The following is a 26672-nucleotide window of genomic DNA, read 5'->3' as shown; positions in this document are numbered from 1 at the left end:
CTTGGATCATCACATCGATAAGCTGGATTTCCTTGAAGCATACCCAAAAGCTCGTACAGAAGCCTTTAAATCAGAGAATATTAAAAATGGCTTTGCAGCAACTGGATTAGTGCCATTTCAACCAGATCGGGTCCTTCTACAACTCAATATACAGCTGAAGACCCCTACACCACCTGGGAGCCGTGCCGGTACTATACCAACCAACTGGGTGCCAGAAACGCCTCATAATATTGTCGAATTACAGCATCAGGCAGCTACGATCAAGGCCTTACTAAAACGGCGTACACAGAGCCCTCCAAGCCCTACAAATGCAGCTTTGAATCAGCTTATCAAGGGCTGTCAATTAGCCATGAATAGTGCTGTCATTCTTGCAAAGGAAAATCACGATCTACGGGCTGCAAATGAGAAGCAGAAGCAAAAGCGTAAGCGATCGACCAATCAAATATCTCATGAAGGAGGTCTTTCAATTCAGGAAGCGCAGGCTCTTATTCAAAGTCAAATTTCAGATGAAAATCAGGTGCCGCTGGTTATGGCTACTACGGCCGCGGAGGCGGCTTCTGCACCTCGTACGCGCGCGCCGCCAAAGTGTACTAACTGTGGAACTATTGGGCATATACGGACTCGATGCCCTAATCGCTCTAATTCATAATTTTTGTAAATAATTGCTGTTTTGGGTAGTAATAAAACTTCAAATTCTGCACAGTATTTGAAGGTGCGGGTGGGTGATCGGAGCGACCGGGTGATCGGAGCGGCCGGGAATTACGTTACTGTAATTTAAAAAAATACGAACATCGATTGGTCTATTCGCTATCTGCTTGGCTGTATGAATCAATTTTAAACATAGCCCTTGATCACGGCCACCTCCGCATTCAAAATCGACGAGCCTGCAGCGCCAATGACCGTGTTGTGGGAGAGGCAAGCAAACCGGATGTCAAAGTAGCCTCCCGGCTGTCCCTCACGCACGCGGCCAACACTGACGGCGTAGCCGCCGGAGATATCCCGGTCTAGCCTGGGCTGCGGCCTGTCGGGCTCGTCAAACACCACGATTGCCTGCTCAGGCGCTGAATGGCAACCCAGCTTCTGGGCCTCCGACTTGTACTCCCTCAGCGCCTGCTTCACCTGCTCAGCACTGGGAGGCGGTCGGTTCTTGAAGCGCAGCGACACGAATGCCATGTGGCCGTCGGTAACTCCCACTCGCGTGCAAGTGGCGCCGACCTTGAGGCCAGATTGCTCTTCGAATGCTGTCGCATCGGCGTTTATCGAGCCCAGAATCTTCTGCGCCTCGTTCTCGAGCTTATCTTCTTCGCCCGAGATGAAAGGAATCACATTGTCCATGATGTCCATGCTGGAAACGCCAGGGTAGCCGGCGCCAGAAATGGCCTGTTCCGTGAAGACTTCAACTTCCTCCACAGGTCCAAACTTGGCCTGAAGAGCGGCAAATGGAATGACAATGCCGATGACGGCGCAGTTCGAGTTGCACACCAAGAAACCTTTCTTCAGGCCAAAGTGCTTTCTCTGATGCGGGATCAGTGCCAGGTGGTCGGGATTGACCGTAGGCACCACCAGCGGGACGACCGGGTGTTTGCGATAGTTCTTCGCGTTCGAGAAGACTGGAATTTCAGCCTTGATGAATTCCATTTCTGAAGGGCGTCAGTCAGATGTGCTGTCATGATGATGACTGGAGCCAAGTAAGCATACCGACTTCGCCGGCGACATCACTGTCCAGCCCGGAGAAAACAATGTCGCAGTCGGTGAAGTTCTCAGCTTTGCATTCCTGGACGATGAGTTCGCTGAGCTCTTTCGACATTGGGCGCGCTTGCTTCCATTTCACAGCATCCTTGTACTTCTTGCCAGCGGAGCGCGCAGATGCGCCCACTTTGTGGAGTACCAGGAAAGGATGGTCTGCGAGAAGCAAGATGAATCGCTGGCCCACGGAGCCCGTAGCGCCCAGGACACCTGTAGATCGTAAGCATGCTGCTGGATCTTTGAATTGCAGCTGAAGTCAATGCATACCGCACTTCTTCTTGGGCGTTGGGCACGACATCTTGTCGAATAGGACTTAAGATGAGTCACCCGCTTTGATCCCGTTCTGTCGGCAGAATTAGTGAAATACTTTTCAACTAGCTGAATGGTGGAATTGAATTAAAAAAATTTTGTATATCTCACACGAGAAAAAAAAAAGCAATACTGAAAGAAACTATATGGCAAACTTATAAAGTAAGAGGCAGCGACGGAATGGAAGTCATAGGTTGAAAGTTCATTTCGCAGCAGCAGACGCCGGTCCCGGCGGCATAGAACGAACAGGCAAGACAACTTCGAATCAGCGATACAAATCAAATGGCTCACTTACTGCAAGGATACAGCAAACAAATTCGATTACCCGGTCCTCAACGCCAAACACAGCGTCGGCGCTGTCCTTTTGCAGGATCAATGGGAGACAAGTAACGGAGTATGTCTTTTCAAAGGCCGGTCCTGTGGCGCTGCGATATCGCTGCCCGCGGGGACTCGATCAACGGGGCCCCTCGCTTAGTCATGCACTCCACTCCACGTGCTTCACACATCACTTTAAACACTCTTTGAGGAGTCCTCGTTTTACAGCTCATCCATGTTCAAGACTTCTAATCCTGCCATTGAGGAAAAACCAAAAGTTGATCGAATGGTTGAACTTAGTATGTATGTATGTACTTCGAATTAATATCGTGAGAATCAATAAATTTCAAAACTGGGAAATATTCTCAAAAAAAGACAGTTCTGTCATGAATGACATCAAAATTAGGGTTTCAAATTTTCAAATCAACTATACGTATATCAAATCCTGGCCTTATTTCGCGGTATAACCACCATCCGCAATGATGCTGGAACCAGTGATAAAGCTCGCCCGATCACTGGCTAAAAACGTCACGACATAGGCGACTTCTTCAGGTGTTCCCAGCCGGCCCATTGGCGTGGCAGAGATTACAGGCGAAAGCTGTAAGCAGACGAGTCAGCCATTTTTCTTTGCTGTCTAGTCGAGAAACTACAGCATGCGTCAGGACTTACCATTTCCCACCCCTTCTCGCTGAGGAGGTTCGTCTTGACGAATCCTGGACAAACGGCATTGACTCGGATACCCTTGGTGGCATAGTCGAGGGCATCTGTCTTGGTGAGTCCAACCACGCCATGTTTCGATATCACGTAGGGCGAGGCAAAAGGCATGCCGATGGTCCCCAGCATCGATGCGATGTTCACGATGTTCCCTCGAGTGGTGAGACCTTGACCAGTTCTGTATAATTGGATTAGTCAATTCCACTCGCCATCACACTCTTTCTTTCCATGGACAGAGAGAGCACCTACGTGACCGGTCTTTCTTCCTGTGTCATGAACTGCTGAATCGCCGCCTTCTCGCACAGCCACAGCGCCCGGAGGTTGACGTTCAAGACCTTGTCCAGATCCGCGCTGCTCAACTGCTCAATCCGGCGATACGTGCCGGGGATGCCCGCCGAATTGACGGCCACATCCAATCTCCCTAGCTGGCTGCGGATCTCGGAGAAGACGCGATTGACCTCGTCCTCGTTGGCCAGGTCGGCGACCAGAGTCAGCACCTTGACGCCCGGCTTGCGGGCTGAGAGGAGGTCTGAGGTCTCCTTGAGCGGCTCACTGGCGATGTCGACGAGCGCGAAGTTCTGCACCCCGTCGGCGAGGAATTGCAGCGCGCAGGCGCGGCCGATCCCTGATCCGGCGCCACTGATGTAGACGACACTGTTTGCTTGAAAATGGGTTGGTGAGAAACAACAATCAGCTTCTTGTTCTGCTTTACATCGGCATGGGGTGGTTGGTGGTTGTTTGGTGCACAGCGACATGTATGTATGTACCTATCCGCTGGAAAGAGCGCCATTGCTTGCGAAAATGACTACAAAAGAATGTTCTATAGGGGGGTGTACTCCGTATGTAGGTAGGTAGGTATGTCACTACGGGACGAACGCCGTGGATGATATAGAAACAATAAAAAAAAAGTATATTTTTTACAAGTCACAGTATTCTATCAAACAAAAGGGACGAAACAAGATCGTTGGAGCAATTTTCCATACTCTCCTCCCTCCCCGCCCTCTTATATACCTAGGTAGTTCCCAGCAAGAAGCGGTCTGATGCCGATCTTCTCTTCCTCCGTCCGTCCCTCATCGACCGTTCCACCCCTCCCCCTCCCCGCTCTCCTCTCTATTCTTATTTTGTGAGCATACTCCTACATGAGAAATTTACCTAGGTTGATAACGATAGGAAGAAAAATGCTTGCTATGGATTGGAGAGATGGTCTCCAAGTCCACAATGCCACGTCTATCCTGCATAGCCTAGAGTTTTTAGTTTGAAGAACTTTTGACGTCGTTTGGCTAGTTGGAGGGTGTGCGCGGGTCCTCCTGTAAGTATGTATGTAGGTGCTAGGAGGACTCACTTCCTGCTTTGCAGACGCGAGTTGCTGCAGTTGCATAGGTGCCTGAGCCAAGTATTTAGTACAGCAGTACGCACCGTTTGTGATAGTTGGCGAGCTGTCATCCTAGGGGGGTGTGGATCCTTGGTGGGTATGAACCTCGGGATAACGTTCATTCGCCGTTTCACCGTTTTTAGTCTCGCGAGATATTGTTGTCTGTGCTCTGGGAAGGATCATTGTGTGCGATGAACAGCTGTATGCTTGAAATCGGTTAAAACAGACGGTAAAAGTCGCATAACCTGCTATTTATTTACTTATTTTACGTGCATTCTTCTTCGTTCTTGTCAATAGATTGTGTAAGACTTAAGTAACTTATGTTGGGAATACAATATTCTATTCCGAGCTTATTTTTGACCATGCAATGATCGTTGGGAAAAACGGAAGCTATACGGAGTATACAATCTCTACGGCAAATTAGGTACCCTTCTTCGCTCCCGCCAGACGTGCGGCTTCCAGGCCAGACGCATCGGTGGGTTTGCTTTCTGAAAAGTCGAAAATCTTTCCCGGGTTCAGCAGCCAGTGCGGATCGAGAGCGAGCTTGATGCTGCGCATGACATTGATCGTGTCCGGTCCGAGTTCCTTCAGGAGAGATTCCTTCTTACCCAGACCGATGCCGTGCTCACCCTAAAATCTATCAGCGGAAGTCTTACTCAACTCTCCGGCTGACGTCTCTTACCGTGCAAGACCCTTCCATTTCAAGAGCGCGGTCGACCATATTGTAGACACATTTCTCAACCCGTTCCTTTTCTTCTGGGTCATGGCGGTTATACATGATGCTCTCGTGGAAGTTGCCGTCTCCAATGTGCCCAAGGAGGCTCGCAAAAAGTCCCAGATCATCCAATTCCTTCTTCGATAGTTCTATTGCCGTTAGCAACAAGAGAAGCATCATCAACGACCAATGGATACCCACCGATCAGGTCAGGAAGTCTGGAGATGGGAACCGAGACGTCTGTTGACCAAACCTCTGACCCTTCCTTTCGCAAAGCGAGCATGCTCCAGAGTGATTGCTTCCGAGCAGACCACAACACGTGGGCCTCCTCCTCGTTCCGGGCAAATTCAAATGAGCTGGCGCAGTTCTGCTGGACAACATCTTTTGTAAGTCGGATGCTGTCTGCCACCTGGGCATGAGTACCGGAGAATTTGAAAAACAGCGATGGCGACTCCTTCCAGGTTCGGCCGGTACCCCCTGCACGGTTTATCACATTCATCTGAACCTCATCCAAAATCTCCATCGACTGTACCGGCACAGCCTTGCGGATGATCTGCATGGCAGCTGATGCTGCGTCACGCATCGTGGGAAAGGTTACAACTCCAACCCGCGTCTCCTCTGGAATTACAGCCAGTTTAAGCGTGATCTCGGTTACGATCCCAAGGGTACCCTCAGAACCCACGAACAGTCCTGTCAAGTTATACCCCGCCGACGTCTTGCGTGGCCGTCTCCTCGTCTTGATGATCCGACCGTCCGCGAGGACGACCGTCAAATTGATGACCCAGTCTTTCATCGTGCCATAGCGCACAGCGTTGGTACCGCTGCAGTTGGTCCCAACCATGCCTCCGATCTTGGCCGATGGACCGGGGTCGACAGGGAAGAAGAGGCCGCTCTCTTTCAGTTGTTCATTCAGGTCCATCCATTGTATAGAAGGCTGCACAACAACATCCATATCGTCCGGATGGAGTTCCAAGATCCGATCCATATGGGCAAAGTCAATCGTCATCCCCCCATACGGAGCAGAGAAATTGGCCTCCAGGCTGGAGCCCCCTGAATAAGGCACCATAGGCATGCGGTACTTGTGACAGACCTTGGCGATCTCTGAAACCTCTTCGGTCGATTTCGGGTACGCAATAGCCACTGGTAGCCGATCTGCATTGACAGAGGACCATTCAGAGTAGCCATGCTCGTGTAGGTCGTCCTCGTCGGTACTGATGGCATCTTCACCTAGTTTGGCTCGGAGTTCCGCAATCGCCTGAAAGACTCTTGTGAGCCCAAGAGACTAAAGCAAGGAGACAGCAGATCTCCTACCTTTTCAAAGTCCTGCATGGAACCATATTGAGGCTGCTGGCCAGCGGCGTTGATCTTCAATGGCGGAGTCTCGCGAGAGCTGGCGAGAGCATAGGCGGCTGAGCTGGCCAGCGCTGCCAGGATTAAGGCACGACCAGTTGTCCAAAACGGTCCATTGCTGGGATTCGCATTGGACTCAGGACCCGACGCCTTCTTGGTAGAGCTGCCATTCCATCTGCGCGTGGAATTGGCAAAAGGTCGAGGTTGGCAGGCCCGGGGGAGAACAGGACGGAGATAACAGCGAGATTGTGCGGGGAAACCCCGACAAAAGGGAAGAGCGGTCTTCATGGCTTATTCGCCCACAGTCTCAGGACACATAGAAGGCTCAATCCAGATTCAAGAACATCGTAAAGAGGACAATTCCCATGAAAGAACTATATATAATAAAAGTAAGAAAACAAGAAGTACGGAGGCAAACGTGCGGATGGCAATTGCCCGCCTCGCCCAGCTCGGCCTAATGTTCCCTCCGGCCTCTCGGCCGATGGGCGAGAGCTAGGACGTGGAAGGAACCACCAAAATGGCTTAAGCTTACAGAGTAAGCGTTCAGGGCAGCTCCAGCGATTATTATTAATTTCCAGCTTGCCATTCAACAGCCCAATCGCGAATGGCCTTCGATGCGGTCAGCGAGGTTTGCCTCCTCCCCGGCCTCTGCGGAATGCGGGCCCCCGCTAAGCAATCCGCCTGGCTGCTTTTCGGAGTCGAGCCGACCCTCCGGACAAGCAAATCGGCTACACAGTGGATGAGTGACCTATGTATTCAATAAATAATATTCGACGTGTATCCGAAAATCAAACCTTCAATGCCATGCATCCAGAAAACTGCAGAATCAATGGGCTTGTCAGCTGCGCCATGGACCGTCGACCGATTCCTCTGGGACGATACGGTTGATGGGGCAACCAGTGCGGCGTGGGAGACATCCCACGCACTCGCCTGGCCGCAGAAATTGAATTCAGTTAACTTCCAGCTGGAAGTGGCAGAAGACATAGCTATCCAAGTACGATGCACGCAAGGATTACACGGGAATCATGAAGGACCGCATCTTGCTCATCGTCCGGGAGGTGGAGCGCGTCGTGACGTCGCCGTATCCCGCGTCCCTCCATGTGTGTACCCCCACTTTCAGCAACTACGCATCATACACGATCAATGCAGCTGATTTCGTTCTCAGGACCTTGCAAATCTTGTTATCGGTAGCTCTCCTGCCGCCATTCGCCAATGGGCAGATTCCAAGCCTTGCCAGGTTCCTCTCCTGGCCTCTGCGCTTCTCGAACAGCTGCCGCACTCATCAGGCCTGCTTGCCAAATTCGGTATGTGCACTGTCACAAGCGATCAAACAACTTTAGCTGATAAACGTAGCGTGTGTACAAGAGTTTCGTGATAGCTTATTGAAGCAGGAGCCTACCGTGCTGGATCAATTTCTTCAGCGAGCCATTGAAGATGGCGACTCTGAGGTCAGTACAACGTCGATCTTCAACTTACATCATCAATGATGCCACTGGTAGTAAAGCATATATTACTGACTGCCGAAAGGCGTTCCGTACGTGCATCTCGTTGTTGTCCTGTCCAATTCCACAGTCGGTTGTGGCCCCTGCCCGGCTTGGAACTTTCATTATGAAGCTCGTGGAGGAAATGGTGCGTGAACCGTGTGCAAGGACCATTAGCCCTCTGTACCAAGTCATGGCGGGCCTTCTCGGCAATTCCAACCTTTTGGAAGCTTTACCGGAGGCGATTATGGCAAATTTTCAAGCGGAATGTACCAAGATCTTGCGCAATCTGAACGACCATGTGGGCAGCTTGTTTTGCTTAGCCACCTTTGCCCGCATCAAGTTACTTTGGACCCCAAGTCATGAACGTGAAACTGGGGAACATGCCTGCCCGGTGTGGTTTCAGAATCTCAGTCAGTTCTTCGGGGCCAAACGTGCGCAAAAGACGCTCGACCTCGTTGTTATGTCGGTGATAATGGCTTGCTCCGCGACTTGCAGCACGCTTTCAACTGCGGAGGCGGTGGAGTGTGTGTCGCTGGCCATTGAAATCTGCGAGAACGTCGACCAAGAGCAGAAGAACATCTGGCTTAGGAGCAATGCATCACGAATCGCCAAGCTTTGTGAGAAACTGACTAGGAATGGGATAGATGCCGACCTTCAGATGACGGTATGAAAGTTTCACATCTCTAAACTGATTTGCTGCTAACCTCCACAGGGCTTGACCTTTTTGTTTACGTTTTCCTCCGGTCTACCACTGCCAAGAGAAATTCATAGTCTGGCACAGCAAAAATTGTTGTCGGAAGATGGCTGGAATGCACTAAGCGCATTACCGGATAGAGTCTCAGCGTTGCTAGTCGAACGAGTATCTGTATGCTTGCCAATACAATTGAGTCGAAAATCGCTAACTATTGCAGGCTTCTCTTGATCAAGTGGGCTTGTCCAATGTGATCTCCTGCGCTATTTCTGCCATCCAACTAGAAGATATGTCGGACTACACTGCTCTCACAAAGATCAAAATTGCCATATTCGTCCTCTCAGCAGTGCAAAGGCTACATTTACCAGCATCGTCCGAGATCATTCTCCAATGCCTTTCTGCTTGTGAGAAAATGGCAATTGAGAGGCATATTGAAAATTATCCCATGCAAACAAGCCAGGATGATTGCAAAGGGTCCGCAGTTTGCTATGCGGCTTGTTGTGCTGCGCGCAATTCCCTGTTGGTCGAACTGCTTTCCTTGTCCTACAAGGCTACCATCTCCAGTTATACTGAGGGCCGCGATTCTGCATATTCCCATGCTCATGAGATGTTCCTCTCGTTCATGAACACAATAAAGCGCAGGACGTCTTTGCACACCTTTTGTGGCTTTTCCAAACGCGAGACACCGGAGAGATTTGGTGCTCTACTTATCCAAAAAGTGCGAGAGCCTTCCCCGTCTTTGCCCATCAATGGCTCCAGCAGAGAGTGGAGGGCGAAAATGGCTGAGCTTCTCCTCGAAAATGCCCGTGTCTCCCACCAATCTATTGTTCAACAGATGGAAGAAATCTGTCGTGACTTAGAGTTCCGCTGTCACAATGTTGAGGCGCCGCTTAGGGCAGTTGCTGAAGAACGCGATAATCTCCATTCGCAGCTGGAGGAAATGAAACGACTCAATGCAGAATTAGAATTTCAGGCGCAACAGTCATTGACATTAATTTCCAACTTAAAAGCGGACATGGCACGGCTGGAAGAGAAGGCAAATAGTGCGTCGACTCGGGCTGATAACTTGGCCTCTCAACTTGCTGCAGTGCAAATGGAACTTGACACGGCAAAACGAGAATCTCAAGAAAGCGCAGAATTGGAACGGACAAAAGCCAGGACTAGGGAGCTTGACCTCATGGCTACCCTCACCGAAAGGGAAGATCAGCTCGATGAACTGCAAGAAGAGATGCAGAACTTGAAACGGGAAATTTCAAAGCTGCAAGACATAAGAGAAACGACTTCGAACGAAAGGAATGCTGCAATTCAGGAGCGTGACCGGCTTCGGCTTGAGGTCACCCAACTTCAGAATTCTCTGGACACTCAAACTACACTGTGTCTGGAAAAGGATAGTCAGATCCAATGTCTAGAAGCAGAAAATAAGAATTTGTCTGCCGATGTACAAAACCTACGAACTAAGGTATTATCTACCGGCTATCTACTGTCATTGGAATGCTAACTTATGGATATAGTATGAACAAGAAAAGGTGGATGCCGATGCGTTGAGGTCTGCCTTGGATGCAGAAAGACGGAACCAACAATTTACCATTGCTGAGCTCAAGACGGAATTTGAAGCTCAAATCTCCAAAGCTAACACAGATGTATGTCTTCTGAATTCGATACTTTCTTCCCATACAAGTTCTAAATTCTCCAGGCCCAGCAAGAAGCCGATCGTCACAGAAAAGAGGTTGCTGCTCTTCGCGCATCCTTGCAGGACGCTGAGTCTAAAGCCACAAAGGAGCTCCAGTCTAAAAACAGGAGAATCCAACATCTGGAGAGGAAGGCATGTCTTCAATGTCTCCCGTTCCATACAAAGCTAATGATCTTCCAGGTCGAATCGTTACGGAATGAGAGGGCCAAGAAAGCGCGCGAATTCTCTGAGGCGCAGGAACACATAAGCCGCCTTATGGCTGTCATGGGCTTTACAAAGGATCGTAAAGACGATCATCGTCCCTCTGTCAGAGTCAGCGACAAGCTAGCATTGGAATCGAGCAGGCAGGCTGGGCTGCAGTCGGACTACCTCCATTCACAAGACAATACGGCATCCTTCCAGACCCAGTTTTCCATCCAAGACCCAATCGCACCGGCATCGTCCTGCAACAATAGAGATTCTCCAAAACGGCCAGGAAGCTCACGTCGATCAAGAGGTCTTTCCTTGAAGTCTGTTCAGGATCTCGTCGAAGACGAAGAGACCGAGACCGCGATTCACCCACAATACGAAGCAAACGGTCAAGAGCCCCCACGACAGCCGCTAGGGGATGTCGACAAAAACAGCCAGAGAAAATCACCGCGGCGCAGTTCGAAAACAAGCAGCTATGATAGTGAGTCCACGCAGCTCGATAGACAGCTCGGCACCAGTATGGAGAGAGCCAGTCTTGACGAGATTGACTTGGAATTCAATGATGAAGACATTTTCATGAGTACAGCGGCCAGGTAACCAGGAATTCAGATAATGACCATCAAATAAGAGGATGCAAAGGACACCGATTCCTCGGCAAAAGCAACATCGATGTAACGGCTATGTCAGGGGAAGTGAACGGGATGCTCTGAACATTCATTTGAAAATAACGGCTTGGTGAACGCAAGGGTCATGGAAAGTGAACGGTATGTTTTTGATGGTTCCTTTCACAAATAACGTCTAAGTAATGGGGTGATGATAAAGGAGAGAGTGAACGGATAGCTTGATTTTCAATTCAAAGGCAATACTAAAGAGATGACGAGTGAACGACATATCCAGTATCTCTTTGAAAGAAATGACTATCTGACGGCTATCTAATGTGAAAATGAATCGTGATACCTTTTATCATTTGCATCTTACGCGTCATTGGCTCAACACGACCTTCTGTGGGTATTTTACAATACAATTTCATTGCTCTCAGTGAACGACACACCTGCACCACTGAAACCGTGCACTGAACGCCAAGAAAATTGTATATAGAACAGTGAGTACTACAAAATATGTTCACTTTGGAAATATTAATTCTATGATCTCGTGTGAATGAGGAGGCTCTGCTCAGGCATAAATACAGGCTTCTTGCCCACTGCTGGCTCCTTTCTTGCTCTTTCTTCTTCTTCTCTCATCCTTATGAGCTCTTGATGTTATAACATAACTATATACTCAAGCTCAACCAACTCTTATTATTCGTTACTTTCCCGTCACCATCCTTTCATAAGGGATCATCGAATTATCCTAAACGTGGAAGATCCTCGACTTACTCGGTGTCGATCAAAAGAATCCCGGATCATACTACAATAATATGTACGATTACGCAAGCTCTCGGGGAGTCATGTGGCTTCTTGCCATCCTTTTATACACCTCGCCGGAGGTACTGGTACACGCAGTCTGGCAAAAACCCAAAACATATTGGTCCCTGTGGCATTGTGGCATCCCACGTGCTCATGCTGCGTCCCCGGAGCTGAATATCATTATCGACCCTATCATCTCTCAGCGATGAAACATCTTCGAGTGCGTCAAGAGACGGTTGCCCCTAACAATGGAACTTCCCCAGAGTGACGATGAACATGATGCCGTTGTCCTGCGCCTAGCAGCTCGAGGCCCTCTTTATTTCCTATCATTCAAAATGGGATTGGAGCCCTCATATCCTCTGGGGGGAAAAATGTCATTTTCGACTAGAGAATGGCTCTACCAATAAGGTAACTTGCAACTCACATCATCTCTTTGTCCTTGACACGCCGACCAGTTTGAGTTGTTAGAAATGCGAATCACTCGATCATGTCCTAATGACTCTAGGAATGATCGCTGACATGACGCCTTCGTCCTGCCTCAGGCAGCTCGAAGCCCTCTTTAGCTGCGGTCATTCAAATCGCGATTGCAAATTCCGATATCCTCTGGAACATGTCATTTTTGGGTACCTCGCAGGAGACATCTTCGGCTTCTGTGAGGCCACCCGCAAGAAAATCCCAGGACTTTTGGAATCAGATATCGGAAAATTACCTTATCTCTTTGTTCTTGAGATGTTTGTCGATCTGGGCTGCCCCATTGCTCCACGTCCGAGTGAACTTATCGACCCCTGCATATCTCGCCGGCTGAAGCAATAGACACGACTAAATCGCGGCCTCACCCAAACCGCACCGATATAAAGTGATGGGGTACTACCAGAAGGTTCTGACGGTGCTGAAAAGAACCTGCAAGGGCTTATGTTCACATGCCATCCCGTTCCTGGGCAGAGGAGCTGGAACACTGTTATACTCAACATAGGTGTTGCTCACTCGCATTCATCACGATTGCGTTCTTTTCCCTTGACTTGGTGAGCGCGAACCGAACCGCAGCTACTCGCGACGGAGGTTTCACAACCGCAACAAAGGCTCCTGTCACCCGAGGGTCCCATCGTCTTCTGTTGGGGCTGATGACAGCAGGTTTCTGTTTGTAAGTGAGATTTATTCGACTACATTTCCGTGCATCACTAACATCGCCATGCGAAATCATCCCCCCAAGACGATCCAATTCCAGACGCCGGTGTACGTACGTGATAAGACAGACCAGACCTCAACCTTATACAGTACAAAACGTACTGAAATAACAACGCCTGGTCCAGAGACTACCAATAGGTGGATCAAATACTCTCGACAGTGGTTAAAATTCGTTATTTCGAAATCGTTAAAAAAAAGTTAAAACGCCTCGTTAAAAGAGAGTGCCGACCTGCAAGCGACCAGACCTCGAAAACTAGGAGAAGACGACATCCTTCTTTCCACAAGGAGTCGCTTTGGCACCCCGTCGCCTGTGACTGCAGAGCAGGAGATATAATCATCATTATTATCCTCCCATAGATTGACACAACTGGCTCTTCTCTGTCTCTCTAATGAACCATCTGCTCCTAATTTTCAGAGGGCATGAGACGACGATGTTTCCGTGAGGATCGAAATTCCCCGTTGCCCGATACAAGCCAACGTGAAGCCGGGCATAGGACTTGAAAACCTCGGATTGCTTCAAAAGCTGCAGAACTGGAGTCGGACAGCTCTCAAAGACCTCAGATTTACAGCTTATGGCTGATGACGGTTTCTTTACTCCACCAAATAGAGTGAGAAGAGTACGGCCGTCGATGCCAGAATACACCCCTCCTACAACTAGATCTCGAAGGCAGGAACTGCTGAGAGACAGCGTGTCGGCATCAGAAGATTCTGACGGTTCGAACGCGACGAGCACCCGATCCTCTGCCAATGAACCTTACTTTGAAAAAAAAAAAAGAATATATATTCGACGAAATATAAATATCGAGCAATCCGGACCGCGTCACTGTTTCCCAGCGGGTCCCCGAGAGGCATCTTCTACCTCATTGATTGTTCTCGACATCGATGCGAGAAAATATTTCGAGGCGACTGCAAAAGAAGATGCAGCGGCCAGAATTGTTAAATGTCGGAAAGGAAAGGAAGGAAGGGGGCAACAAACCAAGGGGAAGAGATTTTTCATTGGGATCCTTCTCTAACCTAACGTCCATGTCCGTATGCGGCAGCCTCTTCGATGTATTCGAAGGAGAAGTCAAGAGCCTCATGCACATTGACAACAGACGGGGAAGGACTGGAAAAGTTTCACTTCTGTGTCCTTGCAAGATTACCGGCCGTCTTTGTCGCCTTGATTTTTAAACCGTCTTGATGTACGGACTGGACTTACACCAGCCACGTGCCAGAACAACCCTTAGTACGACCGTCAAATATGGAATTCCACAGAGTACATATATGAATTGCGAAATCCAGCAAGATCGCCGCTCCATGCGAAGACCCAAGAGAACTTCACCTGTCCGTTCAGCGTCTCATAGCTTCTGTGCTTGAGTGGAATTAAAAAAAAGTGATCAGTCGCAAATTTACTTCGGGGTCTCATATTATCTCCATCAACATCAACATGGCATTCCACGGAGAACACAGACGAATTGCAAAATCGAACAAGATCGACGCTCCATGCAAAGATTCAAAGGCCACTTCACTTATTGATCCGCCTTATATCACAGCTGATATGTTCCCCTGCTTGGAGGATTCAGATCATCCCTCATACAAAATTCAGTCCATTCACAAATCTTTTATCTGTGTGGACTTTGACGATGAAATGGCCCAATAGCCGCGGTTTGATCTACAGTTATTACACTGTATAGATCATATCTATACAAAAGTAGTCGCCGCTTCAGGCTTTCTCTGCCCACCCAGCAGGGAAGCAAAAAGCGCGCTTTAATTGCCGGTCTTTCGACACACCTCCTGGGAAGAAGAAACACATGATCTGCTTCGTCAGCAAGCGGCGCCGGTGATATACGGTGCTTCGTCTCCAGCTTTTAACGGCATGGTGTCGAGATATTTTTAGCTCCGAATGACAACAAACACAATATCGGAGATAGCTGCTTAGTCGACAATTGCGAATTCTTCCGCGATCTCTGTTGTCATCAAAAAACTTGTCTATCTTTTTTTATTTCTCTTTGCCGATGGACATGTTTCGATGCAGAGATGGACAAGACGTTCCGGTATCGTCTCTCTTTCGTCCCATAAAAGGGAACATCATAGGCAATAGCACTATGATTGCGCAAAAACGAGGAACATCTCCATAAGCATCGGAATTCGATCTGGTATGAATTTCGAATTACACTCGGGGAGCCTACAGAGGTCAATTCCAGCGCCGCAACACCGGTGTACCCTGCTCCTAGAGAGTCATCGTCCTGTGGGTGTCAGCTCAAGACTAAATTGCTTAATGTCGGACAAACTTATCTCGTTGTTGGGCATCAAAAAGTTTGGACCGATGCTCCACGTGCGTTCTACGGTCCTGAGGTCCAGAAGGCCGTATACAAAATACATGTATCGGCCACAAGAAGGACATGCCAAGACTGATGATAATCAGATCTCAGATCAGAAAGCATCGTTGGCACGACACCTATCAACATCAACATCACGAGAGAAGCGCCATGATGTCGCGAATTTGCGTGACTCCACCACCCCAAACGTACTGCTCTGTACGATTAAACTGCGGCAATTTTCTTATCTTCAAAGAATTCACAATGAATTCATAATCTTGCGGTGGGATTAATCTCGGTCGATATCGACGGTTATCCTGACCGTATATCAGCTGGTGGCTGTGGATCCCGTGGATGATCAAGGGATCTTCCCTGGGAGACTTCCACCCGTGAAAAAAAACATGTCGAGCAACCTACTTCAACTTGTTCAGCTTCCTCCCCCTTCTCCATGGGAATGATACGACCAGTTAACTGAATGTCAAGAAAGAGGATGCTGTTGACGATCATGGGTGGGACGGTTATACGCTCTTGAAACCAAACCTCGTCGTCAAGTCCAACACGATGAACATCGTTCTTTGGTTTATAATATTACTTTCATGCGGCGAAGTTCTAGATCTCCTTGTTTCCTCGCAGGCCTGCATGCTTTCAGGGCAACATGCCTTTCTGGCAACAAGGCCAAGAAAGGAGATGACTGGGAGTTATCGCAACGCGGCGTTCAATCAGCCTACGTCAGCCGGTAGATCCGGTTTCGATAGATCTTGGGATCTTTGAAATCTTTATATCACAAATCTTTTGCTCATTCCATTGCATGGCGTGCGCAGCAGGCACATAATGTGCGGGCAAGCCCCAAAGCAGGGCACTTCGACAACGCCGCGGTAACACTCCGAGTCAAATGGAATTTGCCACATATCTCTGCAGTATTCCTCGATATCGCTTTTCATAGTGATGATATATGCTTTCATGAAGCCGTGTGGTTCTTTCAATTACCACTTTCATCGTTCATTAACCCCGAATGGACACGACCTCAACACGCGGTCCGTTTGAGGAAGCAGCCGGTTCAGAAATGCCAATGAACAGACAAATTAATACAGGATTGGCCTATGTCTGCAGGAATGCGGGAGATCCCTATGAGAGTATCAGGCTCGACAATATGAAAATGACTGCAACTCGGCTATTCCTTCCCACGTGTCCTGTCAACATTTGGCGAAAGCAATTGCAGCGTCGACCTGATTTAACGCAACAAGAGAAAACATGAAAGTATACAGTTTTCGGGAAATCAGTCGAGAAGGTTATTCGTTTTTCGCGAAATCTGTACGAGTATCATCACGCCTTTAACCTATCTAGCATACGAAGCTGGTGGACAACAGTAAGACAAGAAACAAGCGACTCTGTTGCACGATCTGTCTTCCTCTCAAATCCGATGTTGTTTCTCGGCTGAGCAGAGATGGACAACTAGCGCTTTCTGAATCCACCGAGCTGACAATGGAGGATGGGGAGATTGCTACGAATGTCAGATTACAGAATGACAAGCGAATATAGCCGTTTCAGTGATCATGACCAGCACACGATCCTGCGACGGTAAATGTTCCATTGCTGGGACAGAGACCCCAACCAGCTCACTGTGTTTTGCAACCTAGAGAGTGCCATTTATGATAGGAGGCAATTTGCTAAACCTGTTTACCTGCTCCTCCTCCAATTTCGGGGACCCCGCTATGTGCACTGCCAGGATCGTTGTTAACATGACCTGGTCGAGAATGACTTCAGTACTCATCGCTCGTGCCAATTTTTCAGGTGATGTGGGATGGACACAAAGGCTGAAGGCAAAAAAACAAAACGCAGAAAGGAGATGGTTGATTGATGGAAGTCTGCGTCATATCAGACTCAAAGAAAAGGGGAAACAGTAAAAAGACAAAAAGAAGGGAAAATGGGAAATGGGAATGGGAATGGAAAGGAAAAGAAAGACAAGATTTTTTTAAAAAAAAAAACAAGAGGGGTTCCAGAGCCAGTTCAGGAAGCTATCTAGGGATCTGGTTTATCTTCGCTTGTTGGTTTTGAATGCTTTTATCTTACAAGGCTACTTGGATGTACATACTTATGGAGAACAACCTGTACGGGATCAGAGAATAGATGGTGATGTTTAATGAACAGGAGGATTTTAATAGGGGAAGCAGGTGACAGTGGAAGATTGACGGCACCTGCCTTTGTTCAGTTGTGGGTGGTCTGGCTGGGGGTCTTATATATACTGGCTTTGTTTGTCTCATTTTCTATTCTGTTTGTCTTATAACATCCATCTCTCTACTTTCAAAACAAACTCATCAGAAATCTCTTTGGAATTCCGCTTGAGTGCATTATTACTTGAGTACAAAGACTCCTTTCTCCAAGAAAAAAAGTGCCCAGAGCTAGCCTGGCCTGGAGAAAATATGGACGCAGAACTAGTTAGTATACCTGCTGATCTTTCATTTGTTTCCCCATGTCTAACCACTGAAACACTCCTTATATTTTCTGATCTCTGCAAGATCGGCTACACGCAGGTTCTGTCTGAGACGGGCCCATGCAGCAGAGTCAGGGTTTGGGGTGCATAATCTATACAGCAATCTTTTTTTCTTCAGAAACAAACTGGATTCCTAGAGAATTAACCTGTAGTCTTCTACCATGAGCCTTCCTTTGAGTCACCCACTTTGTGGACCCCAATTTCCTGGATTATGATGAGAAGTATCCTCGCCTTTCGACGCAATTATCCCAATCGTCCCTCGCTAACTCTACCCTTCGAATTGGCAGGCGAAACCCATTATTCCTATTGAAAATCCGCAGCGCGAGAACCAGACTGTCCAGCGGGAGCAAAAGCAGAAGAAAACCCATCGAGGGACTCGGGGCCGAGGAGATCATCGTAATGCGGCGATGAGACGAGAGCGCGCACAGCGAAGGAAGAAAGAATTGCAAGGCGTTTCTGCTGTCAGCCAACCTCGATCTCCTGTCGTCATTACTGGTAGGTCATAATCTGTGCCTGATGGCTTTTTCTTTGTTTGTTGATTGTTTTGTTTTCCCTTCTGCCCATTACTCTCTCCTCCATTCTCCCGAGAATGATGGTTGGTCTCATCTTCACCAAGCCCACTGCCTTTCCAAATAGCATATGCATCAGACAATCTCCACAATAGATGCGCGTCAGATTTCACTCAGAGTCTGTCACTGCACTGTCATAAGAGAGGCCTCAATGAGGACTTTCATCGCTTCTCAGTCTCCTTGCACCATTCACTGCTGCCACCCACATTGAGAAAGACCACCTTGTGCCTTCCCTACAAGGTCGACTTCAACCTTCATCCTCTTTTCTCTCACACCAAAATATCCCATCCCATCTCTTCATCGAGTTCAGCCAGTTCATTTTCTTCATCAGCTCGCTTATCCTCTTTATCTACCATATCCCATTCAACCCTTCCGTCCTCTTCGTCTACCTGATCTGGTGTTTCCAGGCACCTCTTCCTCAAAGATGACTCTTCAGCGTCCACGCAATACGCCTTTCCGAGGATGTGGTTCATTCCAGGCTGTCTTCCCTCACTCGCGTGCCGCTCCTTCCTCTAACCAGTCTCCCTCATCTTCAGGACGGTCCTCAGTCTCGCCTCCATCGATCCACAGCCATGATCCCGCCTCCTCTGTGATTGTCCCATGGACTACCTGGGACACGGTGGCAGTCAACCTGTTCAATGTCCCAGAGGAGGCAACCACGTTTCTCATATGGCAAGCCTTCAACGGAGAAGGACGGGTCTTCTCCATTCACCTGTACGAGGACAACAGCGGGAAGAGAAACCGCAAGGGAAAGATCCGCTTCAAGTTTGTTCAATTATGGCTTGTCCACTTCATTGAGAATCATATTGACCGCTGATAGGCCGCCACCCCGAACGGACTTCTGGAGGACTGGACAATACCGAATTGCTCTTTCGGACGGCCGCCAGGTCAACATCACCATCCACTTGGACACCCAGAATAAGCAACACCAAGTCCCCAGTCCCTTGCAGGCCAATGTCCGCTATCCAGCCGAAATCGTAAGCTTTCCAACTCTTCTCGTTTTGCCCTCTTTATCAGACGAACATACTAATTTTAGTTTCTTATATTAGGCTGTCCCAATCCTGGGACTAAATCTGGGGACCTTGGAGGGCGAGAAGACGATGCTGTCGCTGCGAACGATTGGGGATGGACTCCGGGAGTCCCCTCGGGTGGTCCTCAACTTGAACCGGCGAGAACTTGTGGTTTTCTTCCAGCTCGCTATATTCAATCATCGCCGCGCTGCCAAGGACGTCGAGGACACCTTTCATGAATATCGCTTGAGGGTCCCCTTTGCCCAGTTAACTCGGCTTCTCCAGACAGAGAACAAGTCCTCAGAGTCCATCTCTCACATCATGACTCTGGATGCGCCTCCTATCTATCACCGTCGCCTGAAGGATCTTTCCTCCACGTTCTCGGAACCAGGAAACAGTTGGAGGGATGCGGATACGTGGTTTCGCCAGACAGATATTGTCCACGTCCCGGAAGAACTGACTCGACTTCCAATCAGCTTAAGAAAGCACAAGGCTATCATAAATATCGGGCGCTGGACCACTATTCAAATCAATTATCCTCCGAAAGTCGATGAAAGAGAAAGTTTCACTCTTCTGTGCCGCGTGTTACGGGACTTCAACGTTGATATTGATGTCTCTGATGACTTTGTTTTGAGAACTCCTAAAGTATCCCCCGTGCCTATCATATGGGACATTATCGATCCTCCTCCTGAGGGGCAGGCGACGTCTTTCTTGGATGAGTTGAAAGGCGACGGATATATCAATCTACCGTTTTCAGTCCGGTATCAGCTTGAAGTATGTCTCTCCCATGGATACATCAGCGAATATGCCGCAAGCAGGGAATTTGTTGAAAAGCTTTTGGCGATGGGAGAGAGGAAGGCAAAGATTCTTCTGGAGCATATTGCGACAGAAAAGAAGACCTACTATGATCCCATGGCCATCTTTGAGCTCAAGTTCGTGAAAGGCGTGACCACAGCCAGAATTCCACCTTATTGCTGCTACATGCGCTCGGCCACCGTTACACCCAGTACGATTTACTACAATACTCCGTCGGTCGACATATCGAACCGAGTCATCCGTCATTTCATCGAATTTTCTGATCGTTTCCTTCGAGTGAGGTTTAAGGACGAAAAGCTCGAAGGTAGAATCAATTCGACTGAGAGAAATACGATGGACGAAGTCTTCACTCGCATCAAGAGGACGATGACTAATGGTATCACACTTGGTGATAGGCATTATGAGTTTCTTGCCTTTGGCAACTCCCAATTTCGTGAGCACGGGGCCTATTTTTTCGCTTCTCTTCCCAACTTGACAGCTGCGAACATTCGCGGCTGGATGGGCCAGTTCAACGACATCAGGAATATCGCAAAATATGCCGCAAGGTTAGGTCAGTGTTTTTCGACGACTCGTGCAGTTACAGGATGTTCCGTGCAAGTTCGTGAAATTGAGGATGTTGTGCGCAATGGATACACTTTTTCAGATGGCGTTGGGAGAATATCCAGATTCCTTGCGCAAATGGCAGCGAACGAACTCAAAATCAAAACACCACATCGAGATCCTCCGTCTGCTTTCCAGTTTCGCCTTGGGGGATGCAAAGGCATGCTGGTCGTTTCATCAGAAGCACAACGGCAAGAAATCCACATCCGCCCAAGTCAACACAAATTCCCCGCTGATCACAACGGTCTCGAGATCATCCGTTGGTCTCAATTCTCCATGGCAACGTTGAATAGACAGATTATTATTGTTCTCTCGTCTCTCGGTGTCTCGGATGAGATATTTCATGAGAAACTTCGAACGATGCTTGCGAACCTCGACGAGGCGATGACTAGCGAAACTCAAGCTGTGCACTTGCTCCAAAAGTACATTGATCCAAATCAGATGACCCTCTTCATATCTCAGATGGTTAAAGATGGTTTCCAAAAATCGAAAGAGCCTTTCGTGACCTCTCTGCTGGCTCTGTGGAGGGCATGGCAAATCAAATACCTTAAGGAAAAGGCGAAGATCGTGATCGATAGAGGAGCATGCCTTCTGGGTGTTATGGACGAAACGGCCACTTTGAAAGGTTATTCGCAGAATAATATTCCCAGTGGAAACGCATCTTATGAAGACAAAATCTCCGCATTGCCGGAGATATTTGTGCAAGTTTCCAGAGCAGATCAAGGCGGCAAGTATCAAGTCATCGAAGGGGTCTGCATTCTTGCACGTAATCCTTCCCTCCACCCCGGCGATATTCGAGTTGTGAGGGCAGTGAACGTTCCACAATTGAACCATCTTAAAGATGTCGTGGTCCTTCCGCAGCTGGGCGATCGAGACATTCCCAGCATGTGCTCAGGCGGAGATTTGGATGGGGACGATTACTTGGTGATTTGGGATAAAGACCTGTTACCAAACGACTGGTTCCGGAAGCCAATGGACTATACTGCGACCAAGGGTCTGGATTTGGATCGTCCTGTAACAGTCAACGACGTCACCTCTTTCTTCGTCACGTACATGAAGAATGATTGCCTGCCACGAATTGCTCATGCGCATCTCGCGTGGGCTGATTATCTCGCCGGAGGAGTTGAAGAAGATAAATGCATACGCCTCGCCCAGTTGCATTCAGATGCAGTTGACTACAACAAGACAGGCAACCCTGCTAAGATGGCTCAAGATTTGAGACCTCGAATGTGGCCCCATTTCATGGAGAAAAAGCACCAGCCGAAAGAGCGAATCTACAAGTCTCGCAAGATTCTAGGTCAGCTGTATGATTCTGTCGAACGTGTTGACTTCGTCCCGAATCTCGAGATGCCGTTCGATGACCGGATCTTGAATTGTGAAATCAAAGTCAATGAGGACTTGGTGGAATTCGCAAAGCAGCTGAAACATACGTACGACGTTGCGGTACGGCGCATCATGGCTCAGCATGAAATTAATACCGAGTTCGAGATCTGGTCGACTTTCGTTTTAAGCCACGCAAACATGAGCAAAGACTACAAGTTCCATGAAGAGCTTGGAGGAATCTCTTCTTCACTCCGTGATCGCTTTCGCAACGAATGCTATAACAAGGTTGGAGGACGCAAATTTGAACTTGTGGCCCCGTTGGCCGTCGCGATGTACCGGATTACCTACGACGAGATAACTGTCGCATTGGCAGAATTCCGCAAAGACCATCCCACCGACCCAAGATTATTCCACCAAGCGAAGCCAAATCCCGATCAATTGCCTCTAATCAGTTTTCCATGGATCTTCCCAGACATCCTTGGCAAGATTGCTATGGGTTATTATGATGAGAAGGATGAAGCCTTGGTCGTCGGCAGGGAGAAGGAGAACAAAGAACCACAACAAACTGAGGATCAGCTGCAGACGTCGCCGGAAGGCTCGTCCGGCTCTAAGGAAGCTAAAGTGGAAGATAGAACTGGTGTATCACCAGAGAATGAGGGTACCCCTGTCACAAATACCTTGCCTCGTCGTCCAGAAGATCCTGTCGACGTGGAAGAAGAGGGTGAGGATATCGTGGAGGAGGAAGGAGATGTGAAGCCCAGCGCGCTAGACATGCTCGAAAACCTCCTCGAGAGCTCTAATGAGGATTAGACAGCCAAAATTGGATATCAATGGGGAATTCAGCTAAAGGATCAGTTCGAATAGTGCGCTATCTATGGCATTTGACTTTTAGCTTCAGGCAGAAGAATTTGGAATTGAAAATAGAAGTGACTTGAAGTTGCAAATGGCCTAAATCTAGTATTTCGAGTTGATCACAAAAAATTCATCCACATCTTGCGTTGTATGAAAACTAAATATTGAAACAAAGAAAAAAAATGATAACGTACCTAGATTCGCATCCTAAGTTTGACAAACAATCCAATGCAGAGCTCGCAAGTGGGTGTTCTTGTCGCGTGTGGACAGTTTCCCTAGGGAGTTAGCCAATGAATGAGCCAGAAGAACTTTTTATACAACGTCATAAGTTAGATTGCATATGTCCCACCCATCGGGTAACTATTTTACAGACGGACATATGTACCTGGCATAGCAAAGGAAATAAATGGGAACGCATAATAGCCTCTTCAAGGATTCTGGATTGTGATATCGTGACAAATTTGCGACCACAAACGCAAAGGAAAAAGAAGGCGAGAAAGAAGGAGGGGCAATGCCAACGCAACCACCCCTCCCACCCATTCTAATCCCCTACGTATCTCCCCCTCCTCGCTCCTCTCTGACACTAGTCACCTCTGTTATCGGGGCGACCAGCAATTGGCTGGTATTGAGATTTCTGCTTGCAACTTTAAGTTCAGGTTCGAGTCGCGCTGAAACAGCCCCTCTTGACGGCAATGGCGATGATGGAGTCAAAGGCGGGAGAAGAAAAGTCGTCCTGTTGAGCTTCCTGCGCAATTGGGAGTTCTGGAAGAGTGAGGCGAAGAGGTTGGTAAGACATCCATCCATCGATGCATACCATCATCATTCATTCATTCAAGAAATTTTTGGAGTGCTTGTGGCTGCAACCGTTGCATGGGCTTTTCTAGCTAACGAAGTTTGCGACGCAACCCAGGGCCTTGATCTAGCCCGTCTGTCAGAACAGGGCCGGTTTGCTTTCATCGACGGGTTGTCGGAACTATTCTATTCCTCATCCTCCTCCACGTCGCCATCGCCATCTCTGTCGCAGTCGGGTTCTTCTGTGCCTCCTCCTTCTCTCGGCAGAACTACGACACTTCCGGTCCGATCACCTCCAGGCACGGTGCCGGCACGAGTGCCTGGGACAACAACACCTGCCACAGCTGGCAGCAGCAGCAGTCTCAACAGAGCTTCTACCGCGTCGGAGTCCACGATAAAGCGGTTGCGTTTTACAGGTCGGGGGACCGCGGCGCTTGATGCATTGGAGAAGGATGTCTTGGCCGTAGTCGAAGAACTTCAGACGAAGGGACGAACGGCTGCGAGCCCTGACGGCGGCAGCGGCGGCGACGATGACGAGAATGGCGTCGTGCTGGTAATTGACCAGCCGGATTTGCTACTTGCTGCGACGGGGCCGAGTCAAGGAATCGGGGCGACGGAGATGGGAGAATGGATCATGGGACTGGAACAGGTACGACAAGCTACATCGCACATTTAACCAAGCCTGCGTTTGATCCAAGTCCTTCCAATTTTTTTTCTTCCTCTTTTAAGACTCCTGCTAATCATCTACAAAACTTGGATAGCGCGTCCACTCCACGATCCTGACATTATCCGCCGATTCCCCACTGATACACAACGCCGCTGTATCTACTACTTCAGTAGAAGGTACTGTGACGCCTCTGGAGACGGAGCACGCCGCGTTCGTCATCGGACTCGCCCACAGAGCGTGGATGGTCATGCAGCTGCGAAACTTGGATACAGGCGCAGCGAAGGATGTCAGCGGAGTCCTGAGAGTCAGTAAAGGCGGAGGCGCGTCGGATGACGAAGGGCTCGACTGGGAAGAGAAAGAGGTCTTGTATTTTGTCCAGAGGGATGCTGGAGTTAGGGTCTTTGGGCGGGGTGAATAGAATGGTATTAATAGAATGAGTTAGGACCTAGTTTGAGCAGGGAGAGGAATAGCGAGGCTTTTCCCAACTCCTTTTCCCTTAATGTGTAAGGACCAGATGTTAATAGTGTAGTCTCCTAGGAGAGGCCGACAGAAGCAAGCAATTAGTTTTCGAAAGTAGCTTGAATTTGTAATTTTTAAGACAGTTTCCACGTGGTTGGTGAAATTCCCACCATCACGTCTGTCCTCTTAATTGACATGGACAAATTTAGCCAGCCATTAACAAAAGGAAATTCATGAGCGCCGTCCTATGTTTTCCACCGTTTGAACCCATGTGATCCTTTTCATTTTTTCTTTGTAAAAGAAGATGATGGTTGTTGGGAATAATTGGTGGCAAACAGGAGAGAAGCAGCCCCATCAAGCAGCCTGCCCCCCTCTTGTGATCATCACATCACATCACATCAAATCCTGCCATCCCCGCCTTTTCGGATTTCGCCCACATCATTCCCCAACCCTTTGACTCCAGATACGACAGAAAAGGGAAGTTTCACGATGTCGAATTTACTGGGTCTGGGGGCCGCGGGCACCCTTGGGGGTACCAGTCTGGAAACCGTTACGGAATCGGCGGTGGACTAGCTTCAGGTACCTCATGCGGCCAGTGCCGGTGGTCCGTCGTCGCTTGGCCTTCTCGCTCCAGTTGTCTGTTTGGATTTCCCCAAGTCAGCGTCCGAGATTCGGTCATTCGTAATATTTCGCGATGGTAATAAGTAAGGGTTTCGTACACTTCCGCATCTTAGCAGCAGGGTAGCCGCAGGAACCGCAAGTGCTCTTTTGGATGTGGAAGGCGCGCCTGCCTGTTAACCCAAAAATCACCGATGTCAGCGAATTTTCTTCACATAATCTCTTTTTTTCCCCCCATTGCATTCACGTTGTTGTCGTTATTCGCCCATCCCCAATCAATCGCCCTCGCCCTCGCGCCTTTGTGGAATTCATTCGGAAAGGGTTGAACTAACCGCAGCGTCTGCACAGCGTGTGCGTCTTGTTGTGACGCTTACCAAAGCTGGAGGTACCCTTCGCTATTCTCGTTGTCAGTTTCCTGAAGATCGAACGAAAAACAGATTCGAGGTCGTTAAGCACGTACTCATCTTGAATCAGGGGGATCTACTATCAATGACCACTGGTTAGTAGACAATTAAAGAAAATAAGAAACAAAATTTCAAGACGGCAGGTCCATGCAGGGACTGCTCACCAGGCGATTCCGTTGAAGGGCTGATTGTCGGTTGTCGTCGTCGGTCGCTGAGCGAACGTATCGAAAGTTCGGCTCCGTTTGGGTGTCGCTTAGCGAGTTGTGGTGTTCAGGGCTCAAGCCCTGTCCCGTGACCGCTGCGGAGTTTCAGCCAATGAGAGGTTGGCGTCGTCGAACAACGGATCTCAGCATCACGTGACTGAAGAATACTACTCCGTACTACCGGACGGAATACCCCGTAATACTCCGTACAACAGCATAAATCGCGGCGCATTGGCATCGCATGGAGTTTTGTAATTTCTCATCAGATGCCTCGTCTGATATACTGGCATATTATATGCTTTTGTCTTTGCATAAGTAATGTAGATAGTTCGGATAGGGTTATTAGTACTAATCTATCTCAGCCAGTGCTCAAAGTTCTGTTCGCGTACATACTAGTTTTGATAC

At 48.7% G+C, this 26672-nt stretch overlaps 7 protein-coding genes across 7 annotated transcripts; 4 read left to right on the top strand and 3 right to left on the bottom strand.

The window, feature by feature from the left end:
• Window position 1: 1 nt before the first annotated feature.
• Window positions 2-710, top strand: T310_9312 (Transposase; the record flags this gene model as incomplete). Its single annotated transcript, XM_013468293.1, has 2 exons — window positions 2-566; window positions 679-710. 2 exons carry the CDS (start codon window positions 2-4, stop codon window positions 708-710), a joined length of 597 nt encoding a protein of 198 aa, XP_013323747.1.
• Window positions 711-834: 124 nt separating this feature from the next.
• Window positions 835-2044, bottom strand: T310_9311 (Aspartate-semialdehyde dehydrogenase; the record flags this gene model as incomplete). The annotated part of the gene is made up of 3 exons (XM_013468292.1): window positions 835-1640; window positions 1699-1956; window positions 2014-2044. 3 exons carry the CDS (start codon window positions 2042-2044, stop codon window positions 835-837), a joined length of 1095 nt encoding a protein of 364 aa, XP_013323746.1.
• Window positions 2045-2821: 777 nt separating this feature from the next.
• Window positions 2822-3839, bottom strand: T310_9310 (uncharacterized protein; the record flags this gene model as incomplete). The annotated part of the gene is made up of 3 exons (XM_013468291.1): window positions 2822-2968; window positions 3040-3262; window positions 3334-3839. 3 exons carry the CDS (start codon window positions 3837-3839, stop codon window positions 2822-2824), a joined length of 876 nt encoding a protein of 291 aa, XP_013323745.1.
• An 882-nt stretch (window positions 3840-4721) lies between these two features.
• Window positions 4722-6809, bottom strand: T310_9309 (D-lactate dehydrogenase (cytochrome); the record flags this gene model as incomplete). The annotated part of the gene is made up of 5 exons (XM_013468290.1): window positions 4722-4846; window positions 4885-5086; window positions 5139-5320; window positions 5373-6453; window positions 6483-6809. The coding sequence occupies 5 exons, from the start codon at window positions 6807-6809 to the stop codon at window positions 4722-4724; spliced, it is 1917 nt and encodes a 638-aa protein (XP_013323744.1).
• Window positions 6810-7546: 737 nt separating this feature from the next.
• On the top strand, window positions 7547-11172 carry T310_9308 (uncharacterized protein; the record flags this gene model as incomplete). Its single annotated transcript, XM_013468289.1, has 8 exons — window positions 7547-7621; window positions 7687-7825; window positions 7875-7969; window positions 8049-8669; window positions 8718-8870; window positions 8917-10155; window positions 10208-10336; window positions 10390-11172. 8 exons carry the CDS (start codon window positions 7547-7549, stop codon window positions 11170-11172), a joined length of 3234 nt encoding a protein of 1077 aa, XP_013323743.1.
• Window positions 11173-18947: 7775 nt separating this feature from the next.
• On the top strand, window positions 18948-23082 carry T310_9307 (RNA-directed RNA polymerase; the record flags this gene model as incomplete). Its single annotated transcript, XM_013468288.1, has 3 exons — window positions 18948-19237; window positions 19344-19500; window positions 19573-23082. The coding sequence occupies 3 exons, from the start codon at window positions 18948-18950 to the stop codon at window positions 23080-23082; spliced, it is 3957 nt and encodes a 1318-aa protein (XP_013323742.1).
• Window positions 23083-23635: 553 nt separating this feature from the next.
• T310_9306 (uncharacterized protein) lies at window positions 23636-25001 on the top strand (the record flags this gene model as incomplete). Its single annotated transcript, XM_013468287.1, has 2 exons — window positions 23636-24565; window positions 24678-25001. The coding sequence occupies 2 exons, from the start codon at window positions 23636-23638 to the stop codon at window positions 24999-25001; spliced, it is 1254 nt and encodes a 417-aa protein (XP_013323741.1).
• Window positions 25002-26672: the final 1671 nt, after the last annotated feature.

The sequence above is a fragment of the Rasamsonia emersonii genome (genome assembly GCF_000968595.1).
Source record: "Rasamsonia emersonii CBS 393.64 chromosome Unknown ctg1118621762051, whole genome shotgun sequence".
In the NCBI taxonomy this organism is placed as follows: Eukaryota; Fungi; Ascomycota; class Eurotiomycetes; order Eurotiales; family Trichocomaceae; genus Rasamsonia; species Rasamsonia emersonii.
The sequence above is the reverse complement of the archived record's forward strand: the minus strand, read 5'-3'. Positions and strand labels throughout refer to the sequence as shown.